The sequence below is a fragment of the Mus pahari genome, chromosome 21 (assembly GCF_900095145.1).
Source record: "Mus pahari chromosome 21, PAHARI_EIJ_v1.1, whole genome shotgun sequence".
NCBI lineage: Eukaryota > Metazoa > Chordata > Mammalia > Rodentia > Muridae > Mus > Mus pahari.
Window position 1 is genome coordinate 4,570,070 of NC_034610.1, and position 20,255 is coordinate 4,590,324.

At 46.2% G+C, this 20,255-nt stretch overlaps 1 protein-coding gene across 2 annotated transcripts in view; it reads left to right on the plus strand.

Annotated features, from left to right (window-relative positions):
* Nucleotides 1-2,017: 2,017 nt before the first annotated feature.
* Map3k4 (mitogen-activated protein kinase kinase kinase 4) overlaps nucleotides 2,018-20,255 on the plus strand; it is an 89,465-nt gene continuing 71,227 nt past the window's right edge. For both annotated transcript variants that reach the window (XM_021221175.2, XM_021221176.2), the window contains exon 1: nucleotides 2,018-2,317. In XM_021221175.2, coding sequence (XP_021076834.1) covers nucleotides 2,187-2,317 — 131 coding nt within the window. In that variant the 5' untranslated portion in view covers nucleotides 2,018-2,186. The remainder of the gene's footprint in view (nucleotides 2,318-20,255) is intronic.

The following is a 20,255-nucleotide window of genomic DNA, read 5'->3' on the forward strand; positions in this document are numbered from 1 at the left end:
AAACAACCATATTATGATACTTATTACACATTTTAGACAAAGAACCCTAACTCTGTGAAGAAGTGACATGAGCAGTGGGTATCTGAGAGCATATAAAATTCTAAAGGTGTTACTGAGAGAGAGAGTGGGGGGGGGGGAGAGGGTGTGGACGTGGGTCTACAGCAAGATAACAATTACTTTGGAGTCTGCTTTTTCAGGTTTACTTATTCCTCAGTTACCAGTCTCCAGTGATCAAGGGCATCTTCCAGCACGGCTCTGTGAGCTAGGCCCTTCCCCAAAGAACCTTTACATCCTGTTGCATGCAGGAAGGTAGGCCAGTGGCTCCTTCTGAAGTCATTTAAGAGTGAAGTTAGCAAGGTGACCACTTGCCATGTTCTAAGGTGGCTTGTCTTCAACGCCTTCATAACAGTATTTGCTAGGTTCCTACCATGTGTTAAGCTCTGGGCTCCAGACACTTGGTGACTGGGTGAAACGTAGGTCCAAAGAATGGTTTCTGCTCCGAAGAAGCCAACAGTCTAGAGGTAAAGAAATGCTCTGAGAGTAAGGGGAACCCTGGAGGCATGGGAACCCTGGAGGCACGGGAAAGTGCTGCTGAGAAAGATCATTGGGAATCAGCTAGTCTACCTGTGTATGTTGAGGCAAAAAGGCCCTGCACACAAACCGAGTTAGTATCAAGTAATCTAGGTCTCTACGCACATCGAGTGGTACGATCAGATGATGTAAATTTCTTTAGTTCCTTCTAGAATATGCAGTACCCAGTAGACAATGAAGGATTAAAAAAAGCCATGGCTCTTCCCGAGGCTGATTTATGTTCAGCGTTTTATAAGTGGGAACCACAGTGTGCCCATTGGCTCATTTCCTGGCAGCAGTCAGTGGCTTCCTTATCAATTCTCTTCATATGCAATTTAAGGAGGGCTCAGGTTAGCGCAGTGTAGAGGGGGATGAAATAATCAGAATTACAGAGAGATGGGAAACTCTCTGCAGGGCTCTCAATGAAAATGAATGGGTCTTTAAAACTATGTAGCTTTTATTAGCATAGACTGGGTTCATTTCCTTTGAATGCTTGGTTTTGCTTTGTCCTCTCTCCCTCTATCAGGCAGCTTCTCACCGCTGCTTGCTTAGTGTCTCCCGAAGTCCTAATGTAATATGTTGACTAACTGCATGTTGTTGAATTATTGAAAGAGATGTCAACTCAGAAATCCAGCACTGGCAGACCGTATAGATAATGTAGTCTATTGTAACAACGGCAAGAGTGTGCTCTTTAATTACAGAGACATTTCTGTAATGCAGCTGACTTCAGAGTAGCTCTTAAATCTTACCTTGAAAATTTCTCTTTCGGTCAGTTAAACAAAACAAAACAAAACATCTGTTCAAAAATTTATATCTTTACATAGCAAAGCTAAAATTATCATTTTTTTAAAAAAATCAAAACATTAAAATAAGTGGAAACATACATATTTGACTCTGAATACTATTTCTGAATTGAATCTGGATTTCAGAAGGCATGATTGCAACTCAAAGGCTGTGAAGCTGCGCAAGCTAAGAAAGATGCTCTGCTATTTCAATTCTTTTAATAACTTCGAATCTTTACAACTTCTTTATCCCTTCCTTTCTCCTTCAGTGTAGCAACTGTGCAAGTTTCTGAAAAAGCACTTTCTAACCTTGGGATCCTGGGTGAGGACGGCGTCCTCTGCTGCCTGATTGGTGTGTCACTCTGATGGTCTGAGTCTGCAGAAGGCCCACACTTCCATGGCAGAGCGGTGGGCGTCCTGAGTGACATCATCCTTATTCCGAAAGGCAGAATCCAGTGGCGCAGAGACCTTGAGCTCCAGTTTATGAAGCATTCCTGCTCGCCCAGACAACCCTGCCTCTCCAAATGTCTCCCGAGGCCACCCGCCGCCACCCAGCGACACCTGATTTACCCCCGGCCAGTGCGCTCCTCCCTCCCGCCCGCCTCGCCCCGCCCAGGCGGACTCAGCCGCCCGCCGAGGCGTGTCCCTCGCTGCCCGCCGTAGCCGAGCGCTCGGCCGGCCGCCGTTCCCAAGATGGCCGCTGCGCGCACGGCTCCTGCGGCGGGCTAGAGGCGGAGGCGGAGCCGAGTCACTCCCTCGCCCCGCGGCTCCAGGTCTTCCCGCACCAGGCTGCAGCTGACGACCCGCCGCGGTCATGCGAAGCCTGGTGCACGGATGAGAGACGCCATCGCCGAGCCGGTGCCCCCTCCCGCCCTCGCCGTCACCCCTGCAGCCGCCATGGAGGAGCCGCGGCCAGCACCGCCGCCACAGCCCGAGCCGGAGCCGGAGTGCTGCCCGGCGGCGAGGTGAGTGCACGGCTGCAGCTGCAGCTCGGAGGGAGCAGGGTGGCGCGGGAAGGGGGCGTGGGGTCCTCGGCTGCGCGCCCGGTGGGCGCGGAGCATCCGGACCTCCGGTGGCGGGAGGGGCGCGGTGCAGCGCGGAGCCCGGTGCTCCGCTTCCGCGCGACCCCTGCCCGGGCTCGGAGGCCAAGCTCCCGAGCGACCCCGGCCTTTGCAGTAGTGCTCCCGGGGGGCCCTGCTGCAGACAGCCCCTGCTTGCCCCGGACGCCGCCACTGCCGCTCAGGCTCGGATCTGTGATCGGATGGAAGGAAGGTGGTCCATCTTTCTCCTTTTTCCAGGAAAAGAGAGGCGTCGTGCCTCTCGGCAGTTCCTTGCTCCTTCGGCCCTTTGCAGCTCGCCTCCCAGCCTTCTGTCCCCAGGGCGAAGCTTCACGTAACTGCAGACAAGGTTCTTTGCCTGAGATCCTTTGACTGTCCTCTAGCAACAGCCTGATGCAGTGTTGCGCAGGAAAAAAGCTAAGGGTTAATGTGTGAAACTTTGCTACCGCAGGAAGCTCCAAGATGGAACTTTGGTACCCAAAGTATCTGTTGCATTCTGCTCCGTAGAAGCTCTCTTAACTACCACGAAGAGTCTCACGTTTTAATTGGGAGGGTAAACCTCACGGTGTCCTGATTTTGTGTTTAAGTGCCAGTCCTTTGCATCCCAGGATAAGCTTTGGCTGCCCCCTGTTCCCTATAGTGAAAACACTCCCACAACTCCTTCTAGCTTAAGGTCTCGCCGTATAACCTCAGGAAGAAGGCAGTTAAATAGCAAATTTAGAGTTGTAGCAGAGACCTGAGCACGGAGCCATTCACATCCTTGGCTTGTCACCACCGGGTTGCCTGAGAGGAATTTTATTTTTTCGAAGCCTTCGAAGTGAAAGCTACTGCTTTATGTTTCTTAATTTCAAGGTAGTTCTGTGATATCTTAAGGGGCATTTTCTTTAAAGAATAGTACAGGGTGCTGCTATTAGAACTTTTTTTCAGAAAGTTCATAATTTTCTTATTGAGTTGTTGAGCAATTTTTACTCCTTTAATCGTTATTTTAGAAATAAATGTGAGTCCTTACTTAATGCTTAAAATGTTTTTATCACTTAGCCATTACTTTTGTTAATTCACATAATCTTTATAACAGTCTTATGAGTTATTTCTGCTATTCATCTCCTTTATGTAAGAGGAAACTGAGGCAAAAGGTAAATAGCGTATATAAAGATTAACAGCTTGTAATAAACAAAAGTCTGGCTGCCTAGTTTGTGCCTTAATTATCACGAGGAAGAAGGATGATTTCATACCCACAGACCCGACATTGTAATTCTATGTAACTGTTCTCAGGGGGAGAACGTGGACCTGAGCAGTCGTTAGGCAGAGGGATAAAAATCTGCTCTAAAAACGCTGCTTTCCTATTGATAAAACAGCCTTGCCTTCCAGCCAGGATCCTGTCTCTTTGTTATAATAAAAATAGGTCAGGATAATGAGCTTCATCCAACTTTAAGTGAACAGCAGTGAACGGAACAAGAAGATCTTTGAAGTATTTTTCTTAGCAACACTGCAGTTAATTTTACAATAGCAAATCTGTAGAGCAGATTTTTTTTTCTTTTTCTTTTTTTTTTTTTTTTTTTGGTGTAGCTGTTGCTTTGCCTTTTTGCTGCAGTAATGGCCACTGCCTCCTCTTCAGTAGGCAGGGATGACCTCTGGCACGGTTACTGTACATCTGTGGTAAGCGATGTTGCAGGGAGCTCCAGCTGTTTATATGCGGTCCACGTGCCCACCTATTCACAAGAGGCTCGCTGCATACATCCCGAATCTGCTCGGTGCCTCCCCCCTCCCCCCCACACCAGCGACCACTCCTGTGTTACCTAGCATTTCCAGGTGGCTTTCTGGCAGAGCAGAATAAAGCTGTTGATGTTGTTGTTTCTTGGCTGTGCGTGTGTGTGTCATTGATCACGCAGGCTGTGCTCGCGCACAGGTCTTCTGTAGGAGTCAGGCCTGTACTTGTTGGCCCTGAAAGCTGTATGGCAAGTGCACCCGTGGCAGATGCCAGCACCCAGGATGTCTGCTGTGGGTGCGCTTCGCTCCTGACAGTGAGTTATGCAATGATGGAAGAACAGAAAACAGATTGCCAGCTGACGGGGCTCTGTCATAGCTCTAGCTCATATTGTCCACCTTGGGTACTTCGGATCCCTAGTTTTGGTAGAGAACTCACAAAGGTGGTTACAGTTGTTCTTAGTGAGTAAACTTTTGGATAAACATTCTTATTTCTTTTTCAAGCATCTGGGTCACATTTAAGTGGAGGATCCTGATGTTGCTTAGGAGCACTACTGGAATTAATTTGAAGCAACTTGACCCTTGTGGTTTGTTTGTTTGTTTGTTTTTTAGATTGTGCATTTAACAAACACCAGTAAATTTGATACTAAGTCTGATACAGTGTTCCTGCCTCTTGTAGCCTTTGCTTTAAGATAGTTATGTTAATTATGGGCTCATTGTTCTCATTCACTGCCCTTCTGAGTACAATGTCAGTAAATCTCATACCCTTTTCTAACCAGTGGCCTTGTTACTAACTCTGCGTAGTGTCGCTCTTCTAAGTTCATTTGTCAAAATGGGTTTCTCTTCTTTCAAAGCGTTTGAGCATCTTTACTTCTGGGCACTCGAATCTCCCCACCTTGAGCCTGAATCTCCACCTCCAGCTCATTTGTTTCTGTCTTGACTCAGGCTGTCACCTATTACTAATCTGGTGAAGCTCCAGACTGTTTTGTATCCTATGCGTCTTTACCTGAACCACTTCAACTGTGGGTGCTTTTGTAGGGGCAGCTTTAGACAGAGGAGCAGCCAACTGGTAGCAGTGCCTCCAGCAATGGCAGAAACTCTGTTCTGGCGTGGATGTGACTTGACTCTCCCTGGTTCCTTTAATTGTCACTTCGTGAGGTCGATTTATTTCCTTCCTGTGTATCCTCTTGATGCCTTGAAAATCTTGTTCTGAAACTCAACTGGAAGATGGGGGTACATGGGTCTTGAGTACTTGATGGATAGATTGCCTTAACAGCTTCCTGCTGGCCAGTTCCTCATTCCTTGAGGATTATCTGTTCATAGCCAACTCCTGTCTCCATCCTCCCATTAGACCAGGTGGCATGGAATCTGCTTAAGGACTTAATGTTGTTTACAAGTCAGCAGGCCATTGGAAATAGTTTTATTAAGGGGAAAATAGAAGCAATGTCAGGAAAGGAGTTTGACTCACAGTTCTTGGTCTTTCTAGGCTAGTACCATGTTGGCAATGAGCGAATTCAGGTGCTGGGCCTCCACTTCTTGGGCCCAGTGGCTCTGTGTAATTCTCGTCCATAGAAAACCCCTATATATATGCCAACCCACTGAGGAGTAGGCTTTCCCGTCTTGGGCACAGCCATTGCTTCTGCTATGAGAGGCAAGGGTCTTTCCTCTTTCTTGACTTTACAGGGCCACTTTGCCCAGCTCTCATCACAGATTCCCCTCCATTGGGTTACATAATTTGGTTTTACTCTTTAGTCTCGCTTTAATTAGATTATGGCAGACCCTGGTTTATTTATTTATTTATTTTGTTTTAATTTGGGGTGTAGTATGTCCTTACACTTAATTGTTAGGAAACCCTCAGTGGTAAGGTAGGTATTTTTCCTCTCTTTGTAATTCCCCTGTCTCCCACAAAGAGTCCTTTGGAATAGTTTCTGACAAGGTGTGGTAAGGAAATCAGTACTTGGTGCCTTCTTAGATGCCTTTTGCATGTTCTATTCATAAAGGATCTTGATGATATGTGGTTTTTCTGGATTTAAGTGCACATTTTAAAAGTTAATTAGAATTCTGTAGCTATTAAAAACCACGTTGTTAAAGAGCGTGCAGTGACATGGGAAGCGCACACAGTGCAGGGCTTTTTGGTGGGGCTTGACTATTTTTAGAAAGATCCCCAAATACCTCTGCTGTCTGCTGTGCCCTCCATTGAGCTCAGTGTAGGAAGTGGGTTACCAGCAGGATTTGTAAAGGACAGTTCCCAGTGGGTCCTCCTCCCTGCCTCCAGCTGCAGGAACCCATCTGCACCGCCCCCTTCACACAGAGCTCTGCCTGTAGGAACGGACCCCATCCCACAAGGTGGCCTTGGGCCTTTTTGCTAAGGCTTGTCACATCAGATCCAGGGAAAGGAAACTCTCAGTTTGATCATTGAAATGCATCATCCAAAGTCAAGCTGAGACCTAACTCTTTAAAGCCGAGGCCAGCCAGCCACAGAGAGGTTGTTTGGTCCCAGATGGTGGTGTGGACTCCAGAGACGAGTGGAGGCTTCCAGAGCCTTTGGCGAGTTCCCTTTCCGCCTAGTTGATCTTTCCCTTCCCACTTCGGTTTGACCTGTAACTAATAAACTCTCTACTCTCTCTCATTCTCTCTCTCTCTTTTCCTCCCTCCCTCTTTCCTTTCTCTCTCTTTTTTAATATGATGTGGTCTGTGCTTGTGTGAATGCATGCGCCTGTGGAGGTCAGAGGTCAATGCTGAGTATCTTCTATTGCTCCCCACTGTAGGTTTTGGAACAGAGTCTCTCATAGAACCTGAAATTCACCATTTGGACTAGATTGGCTGGCCAGTGAGCTTCCTGCATCTCCCTATCTTCCCCACCCCTGACCCCAGCTCTGGGGTCACAGATGTCCATCATGCCTGGCCTTTATGTGGGTACTGGAGATCTGAACATAACAAGCACTTCACTCACTGAACTCCTCAGCCCCCAGATATTCACAAAACTGTAAATTTGCTTAGGCATCTTAAAATCCTAATACATAGCATAATCACATTTTAAAAACTACACACACAGAAAAAGCATTGGAAACATACCAGTTTTTTTTCTAAAGCTTTTCATAATGAGCATGTTATAGCTATTTTTAAATAATACATAATTATAGGACCTAAATCTCTCCCTCTCTCTCTCTCTCTCTCTCACACACACACACACACACACACACAGAGATCTCTGTGTGTGTGTGTGTGAGAGAGAGAGAGAGAGAGAGAACATGTGCTTGCATGCATGTAGTGTGTGCACACGTGTGCAGGCGTGTGCCCATGCGTGCTCATACAAGGCTAGAGGAGAATATCAGGTACCTCCCCACCTCTTTCCCTTCCTTTCTTTTTTTGTTTTTGTTTGTTAGTTTGTTTTGTTTGTTTTGTGACAATCTCTTAGTGAATCTACAGTCCAGCATTTTGGCCAGGGAGGCCATCCAACAGGCCCCCTGGATCTGCCTGTTTCTGCTCTGCAGCCCACATGCTGGGGTGGTAGGGGCGTGCAGCCATTCCTGTCTCTCACATGGCGCGTGAGATCTGCCCTCAGGTCTTCTTGGCTTCACAGCAAACACTCTCAGTCACTGATCCCCCTCTCTAGCCCCGAATTCTTTAAAAAAAAAAAAAATGTCATTTGTATTCATATGTATGTACATATATGTCTAAGAGTGTCTGCTGCTTGTGTGCAGTTTCCTGCGGGGACCAAGAGGTGGTGTTGGAGCTCAGTGGTCCTGGGGTTAGAATCGGTTCTGGGGCACCTGATGTGCAGCCCTCAAGTTCCTAACTACTCCACTTATTAAAGTCTCCTTATTTTGAATTGTTACTAAAAAATTGAAATCTATCAGTTTTCGTGTACCATATGAAGCAAATATTGTTACCAAATCTTAAACAAATGTACATTTTATTTTACTAACTTTTAGTGTGTGTGAATTACTTGGGGTGATTAAAGCAAGCTGGATTTCTTTTACCATTTAGTTCATCTTATTATTCGTGAGTACTTCAATAGAGACAAAAGAAAGGTCTGATGTTCTGATGGTCTTTCGTATTTACAGAGAGCTTACCTAAAGCCCATACCTGCGTTCCCAGCACACGTGCCTCCTAAACAAGCCCGGTTTGTCTTCAGTGGCATATTTGAAATGGCATCCTTTGAGAGGGACATCACTCTGCTGACAGTGGGTGTGGCCAATGCGGTCTCAGATCTCAGCAGACCACAACCTCCCATAGTAGAGTGTTTGCTTCTCTGCCTGAGTTTGCTGACAACCAAGTGAAGGCTGGCTTTCCACTGGCACGCGCGCATTGGCCCTTCCTGTTCCGCAGACCACAGTGGATGTGTTAATCTCCTTGATCTCGCAGAAGGCCCATGCTGATAAAGCTGCAGTGAGTGCTATTAGGAATATATTAGGCATTCCGTCAAAGTGTTTCATAAATGGATTTCATGTCAGCGCTATTTTAAAAGAACGAAGCCAGGGTTCACAGAGAAATGTGAGCCCTGCACTGTGAAGCTGAACAGGTCGCTGCTTTAGGGAGTTCTTTGCTTGTGAGCTATTTGAAGATGCTGTACTCAGATTTTTAGCACAGGGCTGTTAGAGGACAGCCCTAGAGCTGGCATAGAGAAGTTACTAGGAATTGTTAACCATTGTAGTCTTTTGGTAGGGGAAATTTTGAGAAAACACAAAACAAAACAAAAAGAACCCCAAAAACCCCAACCCTGTAATACATTTATTTAAAATCTGAATTCTATTTTTCTTGTTTAATGAATTGTGTTCTCAGTAGCCCAGGATGGCTTCAAGCTTCCTATGTAGCCGAGGATAGGCTTTGAGGCTCTGCTCTTTCTGGGATGTTGGGATTGCAGGTGTGTACCACCATGTCTTGTTGATAGAGTCTGGGGATTGAACCTAGGGCTCTGTGCATGTATTTCACAATAACTGTGTTTCTCGTGGTCTTTGATGGCACTCACCCCTCTTGTTGCCTTCTTACACTGCCTCTGTCTGCCGATCTCTTCCACTTGCCCTGTGATTACCCTGATTGATTCACTTGCTTTTTTCTCACAAAAATTTTGAAATAATTTGTTTTACATATATTTAGTTTTTGCTGAAATAAAGAATTAAGCACTTACTAATACGAGTCTTAGGGCTGGTCAGCCCTTTAATATGCATTTCATCTAAGTTCCCGGCCGTGGAGAGCTTGGAGTAGGAGGAACTTGGAAAAATGCATGCTGTGCCTCTCAGTGCAGAGACCCGAAAGAACCATGTACAGAGACTGCGGTTGCATCAGGTTACAACTGAGGACCAGGTCCACAGATTCTTGCTTCTCTCTCCAGTTATCACCCTGAGCCCAAGGGGCTCTTTACCCCCAGACTCACTTGCTGAGCTTCAGCTCCTTGGCCATTACAGCATGCTCTGTGTTCTAGATCAGTTAGGCTTACTTTCTGGGATCAACTAAAAGAAAGATACTTTTTTTTTTAAATCTTTTTTATTAGATATTTTCTTTATTTACATTTCAAATGTTATCCCTTTTCCTGGTTTCCACTTTGATAACACCCTATCCCCTTCCCCCACCCCCTGCATACCAACCCACCCACTCCTGCTTCCTGGCCCTGGCCTTCCTCTATACTGGGGCATAGAGCCTTCATACAACCAAAAGCCTCTCCTCCCATTGATGTCTGACTAGGCCATCCTTTGCTACATATGCAGTTAGAACCATGAGTTCTACCATGTGTACTCTTTGGTTGGTGATTTAGTCCCAGGGAGCTCTGGGGGTACTGGTTAGTTCATATTGTTGTTCCTCCTATGGGGCTGCAAACCCCTTCAGCTCTTTGGGTCCTTTCTCTAGCTCCTTCATTGGGGACCCAGGGCTCCGTCCAATGGATGGCTGTGAGCATCCAGTTCTGTATTTGTAAGGCACTAGCAGAGCCTTTCAAAAGACAGCTGTATCAGGCTCCTGTCAGCAAGCACTTGTTGGCATCCACAATAGTGTTTGGTGGTTGTTTATGGGATGGATCCCCAGGTGGGGCTGTCTCTGGATGGTCATTTCTTCCATCTCTGCTCCACATTTTGTCTCTGTAACTCCTTCCATGAGTATTTTGTTCCCCCTTCTAAGAAGGATTGAAATATCCACACTTTGATCTTCCTTCTTCTTGAGTTTCATGTGGGAATTGTATTTGGGTATTCCAAGCTTCTGGGCTAATATCCACTTATCATGAGTGCATATCATGTGTGTTCTTTTGTGATTGGGTTACCACACTCAGGATGATATCCTCCAGATCCATCCATTTGCCTAAGAATTTCATAAATTCATTGTTTTTAATAGCTGCATAGTACTCACTCCATTGTGTAAATGTATCACATTTTCTGTATGAAAGATTCTTTTCAGAAAAAAAAAAATACAAGGAAAAAAAAGGAAAGAAGAAAAATGTCCTCTCAAGTCATTGTACACAACTTTCTCCCCATAAAAATGTAGGGCCTAGGATATAGAGGTGCCAGAGTGCAAAGGTTTTACATCAGTGGCTAATCGTATTAGGCTGTCTTTTAGAACAAGCAAGTAGCCCAGGAACTCCAGTATGAATGTGACCTGGAGTAATACACTTTGGAGAAGTTTGAATGTCCTGAATAGTGGAAATAAATTTATGATGCATTTGATTCTGTAACATATAATCTATAGTAACCATTATGTTGTATTGTGTTCATTTAGACTAACTGAGTCGGTTTTAAAACTCACCAGTGGGTTGTGACTTTGATTTTGAAGTCCATGGTTATACTGGATGCTCTTGTACATCTTACACTGTCCCTCAAGACTGAGTCAGGAGAACAAGTGACAGTATTTATCTACCAAATGACTGTCATGATTTGCATGCATAATGTCCTCACCTGGCACATATGTTTGAACATTTGGTCCTAATGCTGGTGGTTTGGGGAGGTTGTGGAACCTTGTAGACTTTAGGCTGCTCCTTGAACCCATAGGGCTGTGGGGTATAGATTTGAAGGTTTTAAGCCAACTGAACTTTCAGGTAGAACTTTCAGCATCACTGTCTGACAAGATGTAAATAAGCTGTGCCCCAGGCTCCTCTTACCACAGATGGACTTCCCCACCTTGATGGATGGACCCTGTTCCCTGAACTATGAGTCAAAACATGAGTCTCTTCCCTTGTACTGCTTGTTAGGTATTTGTCACAGCAACAAGAAAAGCAGTGGCAGAAAATGTACTCAGAAGTAAGGCCATTGCTATGACTGTGTGGTGTGTAGGCCATTGCTATGACCGTGGTGTGTAGGTCATTGCTATGACCATGGTCTGTAGGCCATTGCTATGACCATGGTCTGTGGGCCATTGCTATGACTGTGTGGTGTGTAGGTCATTGCTATGACCGTGGTGTGTAGGTCATTGCTGACTGTGGTGTGTAGGCCATTGCTATGACCGTGGTGTGTAGGCCATTGCTGACTGTGGTGTGTAGGCCATTGCTATGACCGTGGTGTGTAGGTCATTGCTGACTGTGGTGTGTAGGTCATTGCTATGACCGTGGTGTGTAGGCCATTGCTGACTGTGGTGTGTAGGCCATTGCTATGACTGGTGTGTAGGCCATTGCTATGACTGGTGTGTAGGCCATTGCTGACTGTGGTGTGTAGGCCATTGCTATGACTGTGGTGTGTAGGCCATTGCTATGACTGGTGTGTAGGCCATTGCTATTATTGTGTGGCGTATAGGCCATTATTGTGACTGTGGTCTGAAAGTCATTAGGATCACTGTCGTCTCTGGAGGCCTTTGAAACCGGTTTGTGGGAAGAATGTGGAAAAGTTTGGAGTTGCAGGCAAGAAAGCCCTAGAATGTTGTAAGCAGAGCTTAATAAGATATTCGTCATAGAGTCTGGAAGACCAGAACATCAGTGTGTGTGTAGACAGCAAGAGTAGGCTCAGGAGGTGTCAGTGGAGGACAGGAATCTGTCGGGAACTGGAGACTCTAGTGTGTTAAAGATGTCAGGAATGGGGCTCCTGTGGAACAGAACTAGAACAAGCTGACTCCAGAGACAGTGGGTGGATTTCTTTGGTGGAAATGAGTTCAGCAGTGCATGAGCTGAGGGTGCTGTGTGGTGGCTGCTCAGTGCTTTGGGTCAGGTTTATAGTGAGTTTACAGAGCAGAGCAGAGACATGTGACGACTGTGAACTTTGACAAGTAAGAGTTTGAGTTTAGAATTGGCACAGAAGTGCTGTTGGTAAAGCAGTGATAACTTCCGAAGCAGTGTCTATAACAGAGGAGAGAAAGTACACCCCAAGTGTGACCTTAGAGGACGGTGCCTCCAAGGTGCTGTGCTCCAACTCGATCATCGATACAGGTGCTCCCTAGCTTCGGCCGTATAGGGAGGGACTCAGGCCACTGCAGCCATGGGCAGCTAACCTCCGCCTGCGGGTGTATCTTGGTGTAGTAATCCACATAGTACTCTTTGTGTGTTTGTGGATCAACAAATGTAAGGGTCGTGGAGGCTTACACCAAGGTCCCAGGCTGGGCTAGGCCGTGTGTAGCAGGGTTGGAGTCCCTGCGTGAAGCTCAATAGGTTGTGTGTGCAGCTGTGCAGGTAACATCTAAGTGATGGGATGCCGGGAGCAAGGGGGCTCCTGTGGAGGAAAGCTGAGGGTACCAACTAGGGCTGGCCAAAGAGAGAGTGGCTCTATGTGCTGCAGGCACCTAGGCAATACAGCCTGTTGGGCCTCTGAGCAGTGTCAGCAGGAGCCCCAGGTTATGGACTTGGGACTTCAGGCTTTCCCCTTGCCCTGCTGTGCCCAGCCTTGCTCTGGCCAGCCTTTCCCTGCCGCCCTTCCGCTCCTCTCCTAGGAAGTGGGAGCTTTTCTTCCATGCGGCTGTATGTTGGAAGTATGTGTTTTGATTTAACAGGGGTTAGAGTTATAACATTTCCTCAATCCTAAGAAGACCCTGGCCTTTGGAGCAGTGAAGGAACCCTAAGACGGTGAGGCCGTTTGAAGTATGGACTAGACTCGTTTGCATCACAGATGGCCACGTGTCTGTGGGGTCTGTGGAACAATGCTACCGCTCCAGTAGGAGATGTCTTCCCCAGGCTCACCTGTGTGAACAGGTCACCCCCACCCCCACCCCCCAGATGGTAGCACTGTTTGGGGGAGGTTGTGAAAGCTTTGTGGCCTGGGGCCTAGCTGGCAGGGGTAGGCTACAGGTGCTGGGCTAGGCTGTGTCTGCTGTGTCTGGAGTTCTCTGAATCCTGTCCAGTAAGATTTGAACAAGCCCCTCTCCCAAGCCTCTGTTGCTACCATTGGCTCTGGGGAGTGGGGCTCTCCGCCCACCACCCTGGATGGACTGTATTAGTTGCATTGGGAGTCAAGCTAAGCTTTTGTTAAGTTGCTAGTTGCTTCCTGTCCGCATTTGCTTGGTCTCTTGAATGAGAATAGTTACAAGAACATGGACCATAAATAATTTGGAGGGAAATAGCAAGATCCTTATCTCATAGCGGTCACACTGCACCGCCATCACTGAGGCCAGACTGCATCTGTCCTGTGGACAGCTCTCCAGTGGAGCAGGTAGGTCTCATGCTTCGGTTTAAAATGTAGGATTTATTTAGGAGAGTAACATTGGGTTGGGTAATTCACTTTTCTCGAAAACACTGGCCTGTGTCTTAACATTTTCAAATCCTTAAAGATGAGAATTGGAACTTATTTATCTTTGATGTGTGTGTGAGAGAGAGGGGGGAGGGAAGGAGGGAGGGAGAGAAAGAGATAAAGGAAAAAAGAAAGGGAGAGAGAAAGGGAAAGAGAAAGGAGGAAGAAAGTGGGGGATCATGAGAGCACATGTAGGCTTAGGATAGAGCAGTCTTGCTTTCTTCTTCTGTCAAGCATGACGTCAGGGTCCCCCTGCCTCTCTGTTCCCAGGATTGCGGTTCCCGTTTGTGACTTGGAGCTCTCTGGTTTTCTGGGCCAGTGTGCTAGCGGCTGCACTTGCACGTGGTGCTCTCAGTCGACTCTTCTCTGCCTGAGGCCGGACAGGAAGTTTGGTGCTTCCTCGTCTCCTAGTGGCTGGGTGCAAACCGTACCATGGAGCCCTCCTGGCTGAGGGAGGGAAAGCGATTTAAGCTCGCTCTGTCGTCTGAAGAAGAGACAATGATGGCTTCTGCTCCACAGGCTAGTGTTGACTTTTCCACTGAGTGCCATTATTGTATTTCTATTTTGCTTCTTGTGGCTTAAGGTAGAAGGAAGTGGGAAAACCCACTGTAATTGTCTTTGAGAGCCATCACAGACCTCTCAGAACTAGAGTTTTCCCCGTCTGCGGAAGCCATAGACGTGAGAAAGTGGATTCTTGAGACCCAGCTTTTCCACATCCCCTTTGGCTCCAGCTGTTGCTTCTTGTGCATGCCCCACTTCCCTGCTTGAGATTGTGATGGGTGCTTGGCAGGCCCTAAGTTCTGCAGCCGGATGCTCTGGTGTGACTACTGATGAAGTACCGTGGTGCAGTGAGGGGGGACAGCCAGCTTTTCCTTTGTAAGTTCTTAGTTGTTCATTTAACTGGACACGTGTGTGTGTGTGTGTGTGTGTGTGTGTGTGTGTGTGTGTGTGTGTGTAGCTTAGATTAATATGCTTTTCAGCTTTTAAACGTTATACACTATATTTAAGAGTAATTTTTCTCTTCAATTTGATGTACTTTCTTTCCAGAAAGGGCATGAGGTCTGCTCACTAAATTAAAGTAACTTAACCAGTTAGAAAGGCAACACAAGTCCATTTTAAAATAAACACCTCAGAAAAGTAACCGAAGTGTGACGACTCAGCAGCTATGGCTCCGGGCCGCTTACTTGTGCTTGGCGTTGCGAAAGTGAGGAGCCGACACTGTATTTCCCTTCTCTAACTCTGACGCAGGTTTCCCTCGTATTTCCTTGCCCCCATTGTACAGTTTATAACTCACCATATCATCCCTTGTGATGTAACAATGGCAGGCATGTCTGCCTTGTTTAGATAATATAACCAGCTGAATTATTTTATAGCATATTTATATTTTAAATTTTAAAACACTACACTTCGATGACTTGATACAAATGTGAATGTGCTTTTTTTTTTTTCTTTTTTCTTTTTCGAGTCAGGGTTTTTCTGTGTAGCCCTGTCTGTCCTGGAACTCAATCTGTAGACCAGGCTGGCCTTGAACTCAGAAATCTGCCTGCCTCTACCTCCCAAGTGCTGGGATTAAAGGCATGCACTACCACTGCCCAGCACGAATGTGCATTTTTTACTATTCCATTTTTTTAGGATAGATTTCTTCTAGTTCCTAAAGTAGAACTGCAAAGCTCTTGAAACATGTTGCAACATTTTTTAAGACTTATTTTCTATTTATATGAGTACATTGTCGCTGTCTTCAGACACACCAGAAGAGGGCATTGGATCCCAGTGCAGATGGTTGTGAGCCACCATGTAGTTTCTGGGAATTGAACTCAGCACCTCTGGAAGAACAGTCAGTGGTCTTAACTGCGGAGCCATCTCTCCAGCCCATGTTGCTACATTTTTAGAAATGTACTTTTGTTTTTATTCATTGTGATGTGAAAGACTATGCACTGGACAGTTTAATTACAGGATCAGTCCCCTAAACTTTTAGGAGTTGGGTAGATAGTATATTAGTCTGTTTTTAACGATTATAAATGGAATACATGAGACAGACCAACCCAAATTTCTCTAAGCCAAAAGTTCAAATATGGTGGCAGAAGCTCCAGGCACAGCCCCTGCTGGCTTCATCACTTTATGGCAGATAGCAACGACTGGGAGCTGGAACTTGTGTGAGCAAGAGGTCCCATTGCCAAACAGGAAGCCCGAGTGAAACTGGAGCCCCAAGAATCACCCTAATCCCTGTTGAGGACACACCTGCAGCTGACTTTGGGACTTCCCACTAGGCCTTACTGCTCAGAGATCCCAGCATGTTATAATAACTGCCACTCTGGGGACAAGCCCCTAACACATGAACCTGTGGGGACAGACCATATCCATGGCATAGTGTGAGTGACAAGGGAAGGGTCTTTATTCAGCAGTGTTCAGACAACCCCCAGCCATCCTTTTTGTTGTTGTTCTTTAGTAATTCTTGTTCTACCTGATTTCAGTCAGTAGTCTTGTGGACCCATCTGGGAGTTCCAGAAATCCAATCTAAGCCTACTGGTATTTTCTCAGAGTTGTTCAAACATGCATTCAGAAACCTGTGCCCAAAAGTACCTGGCATAGTCCTTCCTGCAGGCTCCGAGATAGCCCCAAGTAGCCTGCTCTTGTGGAAGACAAGTATTCTGGCCTGTGGCTGGTTGCAGGTGCTGCCTGCTGGGAAGCTGCAGAGGAGAACAGAAGCCAGTCTGTAGCTGCAGAGACTTAAGTTTGTCATAGCTTGCTGAGAGCTTAAAGTGTCCGAGGCCCAGTGGGGATCGATTGTCAGAATAAGGTAGTTATACAGATGTTTAGTTGCTCCTACCACATGCCAACAGGCTAAAAGCAACCCAGAAGCTCAGCACACAGTGTTTCTGACACAACGATGCACTCAGTGTTCAAGGAAGCATGGCGGTTGCGTTCGGTTTCACACAGTGGACGCATGCTCTTCATGGGGGAGGAATGCCTAGGTGCAGTGTAAGACAGTCCAAGCACATATTAGATCACACTGAGAACCTGTCAAAAATACCAAAGAGAGACTGTGCCCCAACCACTGTGAATATTAATACAAACCCCAGAGATCAGTTATATGAGTCCTTAAAAACGGCTGGTTTAAAGGATGCTGCACTCAAATGAACAAGTGAATGCCAAATGAACATTCAAAAATATCTGGGATTATGACTAATAATATCAAGCAAAGAAGTGCCGGGCCACCAATAAATCGAAGTATGTTACAGCTTGTAAGTAGATTGGCATTTCACTCACTGGAATCTTCTACAGCAAGCAGTTTCTGAAGTATTTATATTTGACTTGTACAGATTTAAACTGGGGCAGGTGTGTGTGTGTTTGTGTGTGTGCACACACACGCACATGTGTGTATGGCGTCTTGTCTCTTCTGTCTGCAATTCATGAAAAGTAGCATTGAACTCTCCCACTTATTTTAAAATAAGGCAGCAGATCAAGTCTCTGGTTTTCCAGGAACCTTCTGGGAAATCTCAGGGACAGTTTTAGATTCTGCAATTGTCAGCTCTGAATACAGTGCAATCAAGGTAGGTACGAGCTGTAGCTGGCTGTATACTTAACCAAAGTACAACAGAGTTTTAAACAATAAACGTAAGCAAGTGTCTTAGTTAGGGTTTTATTGCTGTGAATAGACACCATGACCAAGGCAAGACTTATAAAAACAACATTTAATTGGGGCTGGCTTACAGGTTCAGAGGTTCAGTCCATTATCATCAAGGCAGGAGCATGGCAGTATCCAGGCAGGCATGGCACAGGCAGAGCTGAGAGTTCTACCTCTTCAACCAAAGACGGCTAGTGGAAGACTGACTTCCCAGGCAACTAGGGTGAGGGTCTAAAGCCCACACCCACAGTGACACACCTATTCCAACAAGGCCACACCTCCAAATGGTGCTACTCCCTGGTCCAAGAATATACAAACCATGACAGCAAGTGACATATAAAGGAACTAAAGAGATGTGTTCTCAGGTAGTCAAGGATATAAGTTGGTGTGTAAGCCACAGGTGGCACACGGGACGTTTGCTGTGCAGATAGGCAGTAGGGAAGGTAGGGTGTCCTTGCCAGCCTCCATTAAGAGCAGACCAGCAATCCAGGAAGCCTTTGACATGGCAGCACAGCCAGATCTTAGTTTGCACTATGTAATTTGATTCTAAAATAATAAAGAGAAATTAGGAAAATTGGCTTTGACTATGAGAAGTAAAATCCCTTCTCTCTGAACCTTCTGTAGTTTTGTACATCACTAACAGATTCACATATATGTACCCTTTTGTGGCATATAAAAGAGGGTTCTATGCCTCAATTATGTTTAATAATGAATGTTTTCATACTTTACCTTGGTCTAGTTATACCCAGTGGGTAGCCATAAGTTAGTGCAGTTTAGTGCCAGTGAGAGGTAGCTCAGTGGTCAGAGCATTGGCCACTCTTAGGCTGACAGGTTAGCGCTAGGAACCTGGGTACAGCTCCCAATCCATACACAACAGCTTACAACCATTCCTAGCTCCAGCCTCCTGCGCTCTGTTGTCCTCTTCTGGCCCTCCAGAGCACACAGTGCACACAGTGCATGGACACAGCGGTAGGTTATCTAAGATAGAGTCAGTCGGTATTACAATAGAGCGTCTTATCAGCGAGTGGTTCAGCTTGATTAACTATGAATTTATATTCTGGGTTAGCTTGTTCAGTTAGTAAAATTGCAGAAGTTCAGGAAGAATGTGTGGAAGAGCAAAAAGCTCTACAGAGTTTAATTAGTAAAGTCAAGGAGAAATGTTTTCACTAAGCCAATTATAAACATTTGTTTTGTTTCCCAGAGATTTGCCTGAGGATTGTGAACTTGAATTCTCAGTGTTTCTGTAAGACACTTCCTTATTCCCCTGATATTGAACCACAGGCTCATTTTCCCTTAATTTGTGGCAGTTTTAGTAATTCCCACTTTATAGAAGCACAGTTTATTTGTAAAGCATTCGAAACAGTACCTGTAAGACATATTGTGATTGACTTTGATATAACTGTCTAGAGGTAGGAAATGCAGTGAGAGGCAAAGAAGACCTCTGAGTTTCAGACATGGATCTAGAAACTCTCATACCTAGGTCACACATTATAGCTGTGATTAAGCACAAGCTCAGGAGTACAGAATCTACCACCTCATAGATGTGTATGAATCTTAATTGATTTGAGTGCAAATCATGGTGGATAAGTAGACAAAGCAGAAAAATGAGCAAATCGTAGGCTTTGTCATCTTTCTCTCAGCAGAGACATGATCCCTGTCACCCATTAATCTGTTTATAGAGATTAGCAGGTGATCAGACCATGAAACCCACAGAAATCACACCGAGAGTTGGCATCCATTCTTTACTGTTAGGCATAAGAGGAGGGGAATTCACCCTCGGTCCCTGATTACAAGCCCCGCACCGAGACCCTGAAGACACGGTCTGTACCCTTTCAGCTCCAGCTCCAGTCCACAGCTGGCAGATTGAGCTGGCAGGCCAAGCTGATCTGACTTACACTGCTGCAGGGGAAAGTGCTTGTTGATGAGCAGGAATAGAAGCAGGGACAACCTGGCTTTATGAAACATGGAAGTCACTGCAGAAGGAGAGATGAGTCTTGTCTCAGGACATGACCAGCCTCTGAGATTACTCTTTGGAACATACAGCAGGCATTTCTTGTCTGTCATTTTCAGAGCTCAGACGCTTTGCAGGATATATCACAAGGGACGGACATATGTCCAGTTTTCTGAGCTCTTTGTAATGTGAAGTGTCTTTATTTGGATCAAATCGTTCAAGGAGTTCATGTGGTTGTTTTGCCTGTGTGGGTGTGTGTATGTGTGTGAGTGTGTGTCTGTGTGTCACATGTGTTCAGGGTTCAGATCGGCCAGACGATGTTGTAGGTTCTGGAGCTGGAGTTACAGATGGTTATGGTCTATCTACATGTGGGTGCTAGAAATCCAACCCTGGCCCTTTGCGAGAGCAGTTAAGGCTCTTAACTGCTGAGGCCTCTCTCCAGCCCCTTCAGTTGTCTCAGTTGTGCCTACGTCTTTACAGAAAATCCTCACGTTAAGTCATTGCTTTGGTCCCACAAACAGTGATTACACTTCACTTCTGTCTCTGTTTACACAGTGTTTTAAGATTGAGTTTTGGAGATTATTTCTTCAACCGCCACTCTAGTGGCAAAGGTAAAAGGGAGGGAAGGGGATCTTTGCCACTGCACAGCAGAAAAGAGACAGTGTCTGCTCCCCAGCTCTGATGACCTCGGGGCCTCCTGCTGCTATAGATGGCAAGGGGTGAGAGGAGGGGAGGGCATCTCTCCCTTGCCCACACTGCTACATGGTCAAGTTGTGGGGTCAGCTCTCCAATGTGCACACTCACACCTCAGTGTCGGCTCCCCGTCCCCGTTACCAGAGTCAGCTCTATTGTGCTGCCCAGGCAAGGGCAGGGCTTCCTCTCTAAGAGTCTGCAGCTGGTGAGGGCCAGGGCTAGCCCCTTTGCTCTCATGACCCC